At 39.8% G+C, this 10,000-nt stretch overlaps 1 protein-coding gene across 5 annotated transcripts in view; it reads left to right on the forward strand.

Moving 5' to 3' along the window:
• moxd1l (monooxygenase, DBH-like 1, like) overlaps nucleotides 1-10,000 on the forward strand; it is a 41,716-nt gene that overhangs the window by 30,955 nt on the left and 761 nt on the right. For all 5 annotated transcript variants that reach the window (XM_062034998.1, XM_062034999.1, XM_062035001.1 and 2 more), the window contains 6 exons: nucleotides 3,602-3,774; nucleotides 3,849-3,937; nucleotides 4,039-4,135; nucleotides 8,584-8,643; nucleotides 8,697-8,800; nucleotides 8,867-8,957. In XM_062034998.1, the coding sequence (XP_061890982.1) occupies nucleotides 3,602-3,774; nucleotides 3,849-3,937; nucleotides 4,039-4,135; nucleotides 8,584-8,643; nucleotides 8,697-8,800; nucleotides 8,867-8,957 (614 nt within the window). The remainder of the gene's footprint in view (nucleotides 1-3,601; nucleotides 3,775-3,848; nucleotides 3,938-4,038; nucleotides 4,136-8,583; nucleotides 8,644-8,696; nucleotides 8,801-8,866; nucleotides 8,958-10,000) is intronic.

A 10,000-nucleotide genomic window follows, 5' to 3' on the forward strand; every position in this document is an offset into this window, starting at 1 on the left:
CACAGCGGAGGTAAAAAACTTGACTATGAAAACAAAAGGCGCGCACAAAGGCGGAGAACTATAAACATGAAACAAAAACTTACTTGGCATGGGACTATGAACAATGGCATGAAGCAAAGTGATGATAACATGTGCAGAGCATAAATGGGATGTCGCCAGGCAGACTAACTCAAAACAATGGACTTAAATAATACAGACATGATTGACAACAGGTGTGTGAGACCGAACCTGAAAACAGGTGCAACCAATCGGTCGTCATGGTGACAAAACAAGAGTGCACAAATAGTCCAAAAACAAAACCGAACATAACTAAAAGAAAACATGATCACACAGACACGACAGCTTGTCCCTAACCTGTCAGGATGGTATGCTCTTTATTGTCATTGCACAAGTACAACAAAATGTCATTTTTTTACCACAAACCCGTAATAAAACAGGAACGGTGATGGGTCGCCACTTACGGCGCACCGTATTGATTGATTGATTGAAACTTTTATTAGTAAATTGCACAGTACAGTACATATTCCGTACAATTGACTAGAGTGTCCGCCCTGAGATGGGTAGGTTGTGAGTTCAAACCCCAGCCGAGTCATACCGAAGACTATAAAAATGGGAGCCATTACCTCCCTGCTTGGCACTCAGCATCAAGGGTTGGAATTGGGGGTTAAATCACCAAAAATGATTCCTGGGCGTGGCCACCGCTGCTGCTCACTGCTCCCCTCACCTCCCAGGGGGTGAACAAGGGTATGGGTCAAATGCAGAGGACAAATTTCACCACACCTAGTGTGTGTGTGTGTGTGACAATCATTGGTACTTTAACTTTAACTTTAACTTTAAATGGTAACACCCGAATAAGTTTAAATCAATTCATGGGAAAATCGTAGAATAGTAGAAGGTGGGAAAAAAGAAGACACTGGGGGAGGATTACTAAAAAATGTTGATCTCAGACTGGGCTCCTACGGGACGACGGGGCACAGACTGGGGCCGGGAAAAAAAACTTGATAGCCGATAAGCACATATACACATGTTGACACATAAACTTGATAGCCGATAAGCACATGTTGAAACAGAAATCACAAGACTTGCAACAGGAGAGGAGGGGGCAGCCATCCAGCCTGAAGCTGCTAGCCACTGGGGGGCGCTGCTCTGTTTTACGTCATACCACGTGGGGTGAAGCGGTGGGGTTATGGTATTTTTATTTTTTTAATTTATTTTTTTTGTGCGAATGAGTGTGAAAGAGTGTAAATGGGGGGGCGGGGGGGGGGGGGGGGGGGGGGGGTTGGTGCACTAACTGTAAGTGTATCTTGTGTTTTTTATGTTGATTTAATAAAAAATAAATTACATTTCTTGTGCGGCCCGGTACCAATCGATCCACGGACTGGTACCGGTTGGGGACCACTGCTATACAGTACTGTACCGTATTTTTCGGACTATAAGGCGCACTTCAAATCCTTTCATTTTCTCAAAACACGACAGTGCGCCTTATAACCCGGCCGGTGCGCCCAATGTACGGAATAATTTGGGTTGTGCTTACCGACCTCGAATCAATTTTATTTGATACATGGTGTAATGATAAGTGTGACCAGTAGATGGCAGTCACACATAGACTGCAATATGACGCCAGTAAACAACACCAAATCTTTAAATGTTCCATTGAAAATAAAGAGCATTACACACGGCACTCAAAAATCTGTCAAAATGTTTTAGTACGACTTTGACTATCACTATAGGTCTTGTCTCAAAGTAGATATACTGTATCACTATAGGTCTTGTCTCAAAGTAGATGTACTGTATCAATATAGGTCTTGTCTCAAAGTAGGTGTACTGTATCACTATAGGTCTTGTCTCAAAGTAGATGTACTGTATCAATATAGGTCTTGTCTCAAAGTAGATGTACTGTATCACTATAGGTCTTGTCTCAAAGTAGATGTACTGTATCACTATAGGTCTTGTCTCAAAGTAGATGTACTGTATCAATATAGGTCTTGTCTCAAAGTAGATGTACTGTATCACTATAGGTCTTGTCTCAAAGTAAATGTACTGTATCAATATAGGTCTTGTCTCAAAGTAGGTGTACTGTATCACTATAGGTCTTGTCTCAAAGTAAATGTACTGTATTAATATAGGTCTTGTCTCAAAGTAGGTGTACTGTATCACTATAGTTCTTGTCTCAAAGTAGATGTACTGTATCACTATAGTTCTTGTCTCAAAGTAGGTGTACTGTATCACTATAGGTCTTGTCTCAAAGTAGGTGTACTGTATCACTATAGTTCTTGTCTCAAAGTAGATGTACTGTATCACTATAGTTCTTGTCTCAAAGTAGGTGTACTGTCACCACCTGTCACATCACGCCGTGACTTATTTGGACTTTTTTGCTGTTTTCCTGTGTGTAGTGTTTTACTTCTTGTCTTGTGCTCCTATTTTGGTGGCTTTTTCTCTTTTTTTGGTATTTTCCTATAGCAGTTTCATGTCTTCCTTTGAGCGATATTTCCCGCATCTACTTTGTTTTTATCCTTCTTCGTGGGGACATTGTTGATTGTCATGTCATGTTCGGATGTACATTGTGGACGCCGTCTTTGCTCCACAGTAAGTCTTTGCTGTCGTCCAGCATTCTGTTTTTGTTGACTTTGTAGCCAGTTCAGTATTAGTTTCGTTCTGCGTAGCCTTCCCTAAGCTTCAATGCCTTTTCTTAGCGGCACTCACCTTTTGTTTATTTTTGGTTTAAGCATTAGACACCTTTTTACCTGCACACTGTTTCCGACATCAACAAAGCAATTAGCTACCTGCCGCCAGTATAACGTGGTAAGTCTGCCGATCTCCAGACAGCACAGACACTCAACAACGGCACATTATTTGCGCATTATAATTACTGGTTTGCAAAAAATATTTTTAACCCAAATAAGTGAAATTAGATAATCTCCCACGGCACACCAGACTGTATCTCACGGCACAGTGGTGGAAAAACACTGGTGTAGAGATGGTCAGAAAGTGGCTTGAAAGTGGCCTGTAAACATAATCCATGCAACAGTTTGACCACATTGTCTTTGCTCCACAGTAAGTCTTTGCTGTCGTCCAGCATTCTGTTTTTGTTTACTTTGTAGCCAGTTCAGTTTTAGTTTTGTTACCGCATAGCCTTCCCTAAGCTTCAATGCCTTTTCTTAGGGGCACTCACCCTTTGTTTATTTTTGGTTTCAGCATTAGATACCTTTTTACCTGCACACTGCCTCCCGCTGTTTCCCACATCTACAAAGCAATTAGCTACCTGCTGCCACCTCCTGATATGGAAGAGTATTACACGGTTACTCTGCCGAGCTCTAGACAGCACCGACACTCAACAACAACACATCATTTGCAGACTATAATTACTGCTTTGCAAAAAATATTTTTAACCCAAAAAGGTGAAATGAGATAATCTCCCACGGCACACCAGACTGTATCTCACGGCACACTAGTGTGCCGCGGCACAGTGGTTGAAAAACCCTGATGTAGACCACAAGGAAATGTTTAAAATTGAGGAAAAAAATCCTAATATGACCCCTTTAATGCGCCCTATAATCCGGTCTAGAAAATAGGGTAATTGTATATTCCCTCCTGACTGCAGGCAGGACTGACAGCTCAGGTCTGAGACTGGTCTACACAGACCAACTGCGGGAGTATGACGTCGGCATCTTGACCACAGGCGTGTTGCCATATAACTCCGCCGAGTACAACATCCCTCCTCAAGCTGCTCAATTCCGCACCTACGGCGTGTGTAACACCAGCCTCTTTTCTGAGGTAGGACTTCCGAGCAGGATACTTTTTAAAATGTATAGTAGCTGACCTGCTGAGCTATTTATTGTTCCATCCAGATCATAGATCCTGTGCCGGACCTGAAGGTTTTTGCAGTGATGTTGCATACTCACCTGGCTGGGAGGGCAGTCAGAGTTGGACATTTCAGGTAAAAAAAAAAAAAAAAAAGCGAGGTTTGTTGTTCTTTCTCCTTTTTTTTTTTTTGTTGAAAGAAGACAGCGTCGCTCATGTACTTTTTGTTCTGGATAGAAATGGAAGGCAAATAGGCTTCCTGGGCATGGAACCCAACTATGACTTCAACTTGCAGCATATCACCTTTTTGGGAAGCATCAAGACCATCAAGAAGGTGAGCCTGTCCACATGTGGTGCAAGTGCCGTGCTTTGCCAAATCCAGCTGGTGGCGCTGTAGTGGGGAAAAAAAGCTTGTTACTTTCTTCTTTCATAATAGTGATTCAGTACAGTTAATCAATTCAGAATCCATTTATGTCAATAAACTTGTTTTATAATCCCCAAATGGCACAAAATCTGCCTAGCAACACGACGCCATCAGCAAAAAAATAATCCATCATAAATGTCGTATAAGTGTAAAAAGAAGTTAACGCTATGTATTAATAAGGTAGAAAACAATAAACACTGACTTTTCCAGAGAAAACTGAGAAATGTCCCACAAATGATGTTTAGCAATAAGTCGCTGTGCAAACATGTGATGTCATCATGAAAAATAATAACCATAACCGTCATGTATGGGAGCCATTACCTCCCTGCTTGGCACTCAGCGTAAGGGTTGGAATTGGGGGTTAAATCACCGAAAATGATTCCTGGGCGCGGCCACCGCTGCTGCTCATTGCTCCCCTCACCTCCCAGGGGGTGATCAAGGGTGATGGGTCAAATGGCTTCCTGTTCCACTCAGGATTGAATTCAAAGTCTCCCTACTAACCCACCAGTGCCTCCATGGAAATGCCCCCCTCTACCTCAAAGAACTGCTCACCCCCAAATCCTCCACCCGACACCTCCGCTCCGGACAGGCTAACCTCCTCCAACCTCCGAGGACAAAGCTACGAACAATGGGAGACCGGGCTTTCTGCTCCGCCTGCTCCCAGTCTGTGGAACGCTCTCCCTGACCACCTGAGGGCTCCACAGACTGTGGATGTTTTTAAAAAAGCCTTTTTTTTTATTAGATATATGCATACTAGTTTTAGCTATTTGGCTGTTCTACTTTTTATTTTTATTTATATTTTTTATTATCTTTTTATTTGTTTGTTTATATTTTTTTTATTTATTTTTTAATACACTGTAGCACTTTGAGGTTGTTTACTCAATGTAAAGTGATTTTTAAAAATAAAATCTATTATTATTATTATTATTAATGCAGAGGATAATTGGGCCACACCTAGTGTGTGTGTGACAATCATTGTTACTTTAACTTTAACTTTTTAGTAAAACAAAGAAAATAAAACTTGACTCGCAAAGGAAAACAAAGGAAAGTTCCACAAATTCTCCCTAGCAACAAGTTGCTATGCAAACATGTGACGCCACCATGAAAAATAATCTTTCATAACTACCGTATAAGTGTAAAACCAGTTAACCACTCCAAGTATCAAGACGGAAACTCAATAAAATACTCAATTTGGCAAGGAAAACAAAGTACCACAAATCCTGCCTAGCAACAAGTGGCTATGCAAACACATGACGCCACCATGAAAAAAAATAATCCATCATAACTGCAGCACAAGTGTAAAAAGTACCACAACAATGAAAAACTCAAGTTTGCCAAGGAAAATTCTACACATTCTGCCTGGTTACAAGTGGCTGTGCAAACATGTGACGCCACCAGGAAAAACAATACATCATAACTTTTGTGTAAGTGTAAAAAAAAGTTAAGCACTATAAATATTAAGGAATACAACTAAACACTCAATTTGGTAAGGAAAACAAAGGAAATTTCCACAAATGTGATGCCACCAAAAAAATAATTCATCATAACTTTTTTTTTAATGTAAAAAAAAAAAAAAGTTAAGCACTATAAATGTTAAGAAATGAAACTAAATACTCAATTTGTCAAGGAAAACAGAAATGTCCCACATATTCTGCCTAGCAACAAGTAGCTGTGCAAACATGTGACCGCACCAGGGGAAAGAAATCCATCATAACTGCCGCATACATATTAAAAAAAAAAGTGGAATTCAATCAAACACTCAATTTGGCAAGGAAAACAAAGGTAAATTCCACAAAGTCTGCCTAGCAACACGTTGCTGAGATGTGATGCCACCAAGAAAAATAATCCATCATAACATTCATGAAAACAGTGAAGCACTAGAAATATTAAGAAATAAACTAAACATTCAACTTGTCAGGGGGAAAAAAAAGACATGTCCCACAAATTCTGCCTAGCAACAAGTCGCTGTGCAAACATGTGACGCAGTCAGGAAACAAAATATTTTATAACTTTTGTATGAGTGTGAAAAAAAAGTTAGCCACTTTAAGTATTAAAAAATAAAGCTAAACACTCACTTTGGCAATGACAACAAAGGAAAGTTCCACAAATTCAAGTGTCTGTGCAAACATGTTTAGTTTATTAGTGTAGTTTATTATTTCTTCGGTCAGTGGTCAACAAAATAAACAAACAGTTTTACATAAACAAACAGTTGTACATTCATACATTGAAAATGTTGCAGACCGAAAGGGTTTAGGCTGAAGTTGAACACGTACGTGACAACACCAGGGAAAATAATCCATCATAACTTTTGTGTAATTGTAAAAAAAAAAAAAGTTAATCACTATAAGTATTAAGAAATAAAATTAAGTACAAAGACATGTCCGACAAATGTTGCTTATAGCAGCAAGTAGCTGTGCAGACATTTGACGCCACCAGGAAAAATAATCAGTAGATTCCCGTTTTCCTGGTATCTAGTCTTCCTTAGTAGACGGTAGGGTTGTCCCGATGCCAACATTTTGGTACCAGTACCGGGACCAAAGTGTATTTTGATACTTTTTTAAAGTTAAAGTTAAGTTAATGTACCAATGATTGTCACACACACACTAGGTGTGGTGAAATTTGTCCTCTGCATTTGACCCATCAAATAAAGGGGACCACAAAAAATGGCATTATTGGCTTTATTTTAACAAAAAATCTTCGGGTACATTAAACATATGTTTCTTATTGTAATTTAGTCCTTAAATAAAATAGTGAACATACTAGACAACTTGTCTTTTATTAGTAAGTAAACAAACAAAGGCTCCTAATTTAGCTGCTGACATATGCAGTAACATATTGTGTCATTTATACACCTATTATTTTGTCAAAATTATTAAGGACAAGCGGTAGAAAATTAATTATTAATCTACTTGTTCATTTACTGTTAATATCTGTTTACTTTCTCTTTTAACATGTTCTATCTACACTTCTGTTAAAATGTAATAATCACTTATTCTTCTCTTCTTTGACACTTTACATTAGTTTTGGATGATACCACAAATTTGGGTATCAAGCCGATACCAAGTAGTTACAGGATCATACAATGGTCATCATTTAAGTCCTCGAGTGACCAGGGACATATTTCCTGAGTTTATAAACATAATATAAATTAAAAAAACAAAAAGATTTTGTGATGCTAAAAAATATCGATGTATTCATAGTAGTATCGACTAGATACGCTCCTGTACTTGGTATCATTACAGTGGATGTCAGGTGTAGATCCACCCATGGTGTTTGTTTACATTCAGGCGCGCTAGCTTTTGTTAGCTATTGTATCCTCCTACGGTGTGTAGTGAAGCATGTTTAGCTATTCCTCGTCCTGCAGTGATAATGCTACTTGTAAGAAACTTACTTTATTTGTCGCCACGGAGACGAGGATTAGTGATTTAGAAGTAGCTAAAACACTGCAGACTGCGGATGGACTTTAGCCGCTAGGCAGCTAGTCATGTCTTAAAACACCTCTTCCTGAGGGCGTTTCAGTGTTATAACTTCACCTTTATCCTTTGTTTTTAAGCCAAATGCGTCCGTTCTCCCTGTGGAACCTTGTCTGTTCCACAGGGAGATGAAATAGTGGTGGAGTGCATATACACACACACACACACACCCTCCCCCACCCCACGCCTTCACCACCGCTTGATTCCCCTCGGGTTGATGGACGGCTGGCAGTGCTTCATAGCAGCAGTCGACCTCCAGGGCCCCAACTCCCCCCACCCCCTCTGTTGCGAGTTGTCGTGATTAAATGTAATGTGTTTATGTGTGCATGGCATGGAGGTTTTTTCCCACTCCAGACTAGGCCCCCTTAGGAGCCCAGTCTAGATTGTATTTTTTTACTCATCTTCTTCCCCAACGTTTGACCTTTTTCCCACCTTTTACGGGGCGCCTCGTGGCGACCCATCAGCGTTCCTGTTCTGTAACCCTGTACACTGTTTGTTTGTCTAATCTTGAACGGGTTTGTGCTGAAAACATAGTTTTGTTGTACTTATTGCAATGACAATAAAGACCTATCCTATCCTATCCTATCCTATCCTGTCTACACACTGTGTCTGCTGGTGAGTACTACGTGATTGTGCGCTGCCGAACATGCCATCATGCCCATTAAAAAAAAAAGAAGGGGAGTGGAGGGTGGACCGGTACTTTTTTAGAGGCAGTATAGTACCGAATATGAGTCATTAGTATCGCGGGACTATATTAGTACCGGTATACCGTACAACCCTAGTATATTGTCATTTTTTTTAATGTAAAATACCAAATATGGATAAATATCTAGTGCATATCATTCCAGAATGTACTATGTGTATGACACCTTGTCTGTTCCACAGGGAGATGAAATAGTGGTGGAGTGCAGCTACAACACTGCTGATAGGACGGGAGTCACACAGGTGCGTATGGTTTAAACGAGTAAAGGGACATTATGATGACTGCTTTTAAACAGATGGGAGAATCCACCATGGATGAAATGTGCCTGGCCTTCCTCTTCTTCTACCCGCGCATCAGCATCACCACATGTCTCAGCCAGCCCAACAGCTCTCATCTCCAGTAATACAAACTTGTCTCAATATTCTTTTGCATCCCGAGGTTGTTCAATAGGAATTTTGCCCACAGATTCCCAGACGGACTCCAAAACCAAAAGGAGATCATGGAATATGAGAGCGCGGTAAAGAACCTTTCGCACATCCAGTTCGCCTTCAGTAACGTGAGTACACTGTCGAAAACGCCATTGTCAGGTTCAAACACTGATGACCTCTATTAAACAAGACAAGAGGCAAAGAATTAAACAGAGACAGAATTCAATTTGGACTCAATTGAGGAGACACGCCTGGACACACTGTACTCTTGAACAGTATCTCAGCACGCTCTGCCAAGAGATTGCATGCCTCCTTCTTTTATTTTGGACCCTCCCCGACCACATGGCCACCTTTGTTTCCAAAGGACAAAGGTCGCAAAAAGTTCACAGAAAAGGTCGTAAACAATTCACAGAAAAGGTCAGTTCAAAAAGATTTCGTAAAATAGTTCAAAAAGAGTTCGTAAAATATTTCAAAAAGGGGTAATCTGGAAATTGGGCAGATCCTGTCATCTCTCCGCTCTGAAGTCTTTGGGCCAGAACAACATCCTTCTGTTGATTACCATTCATGAAAGAACACAGAAAACCCTTCATGTGGCTCTCCCCCTTACACAGTGGAGTTTTACAAGTCTTACTCTTGGTAGGTTTCAAAGACAGCCTTTTGTCTTCTTGTCAAGAACACAATGTAATACAAAGTTTTTGTGATAATTTAGAAACAATTATTCTAACAGCCATTATTGATAAACCCTTTCTCTTTCACTTCTCCTGATACACGGGAACATTTTTAAACGTAATGACAATCCTAAGAAACCTGTTGTCAGGTTCAAACACTGACGACATCTATTCAACAAGACAAGAAGCAAAGAATTAAACAGACAGAATTCAATTTTGTGTATTGTTTTGTTGATTGATTAATAAATCAAAAAAATAAAATAAAACAAATAAATAAAAGGTGGGGGGGTGAGGGGAGACGAAAAAAATATTCTCAGTGCCTGTTTTAAAATTATATAAAAGCCTCAACTTCAAATAATATGTACAATGAAATATTAATAGTACTGTAATGAACAAATATTTCGAATGAAACATCAAATAAAAAATAAATAAATAAAAAATTCAAAAAAAATTCAAAAAAAAGAATTCAATTTGGCTCAATTTGAGGAGAGGCGCCTGGACAC

Source organism: Entelurus aequoreus, linkage group LG23, assembly GCF_033978785.1.
Source record: "Entelurus aequoreus isolate RoL-2023_Sb linkage group LG23, RoL_Eaeq_v1.1, whole genome shotgun sequence".
Classification (NCBI taxonomy): Eukaryota; Metazoa; Chordata; class Actinopteri; order Syngnathiformes; family Syngnathidae; genus Entelurus; species Entelurus aequoreus.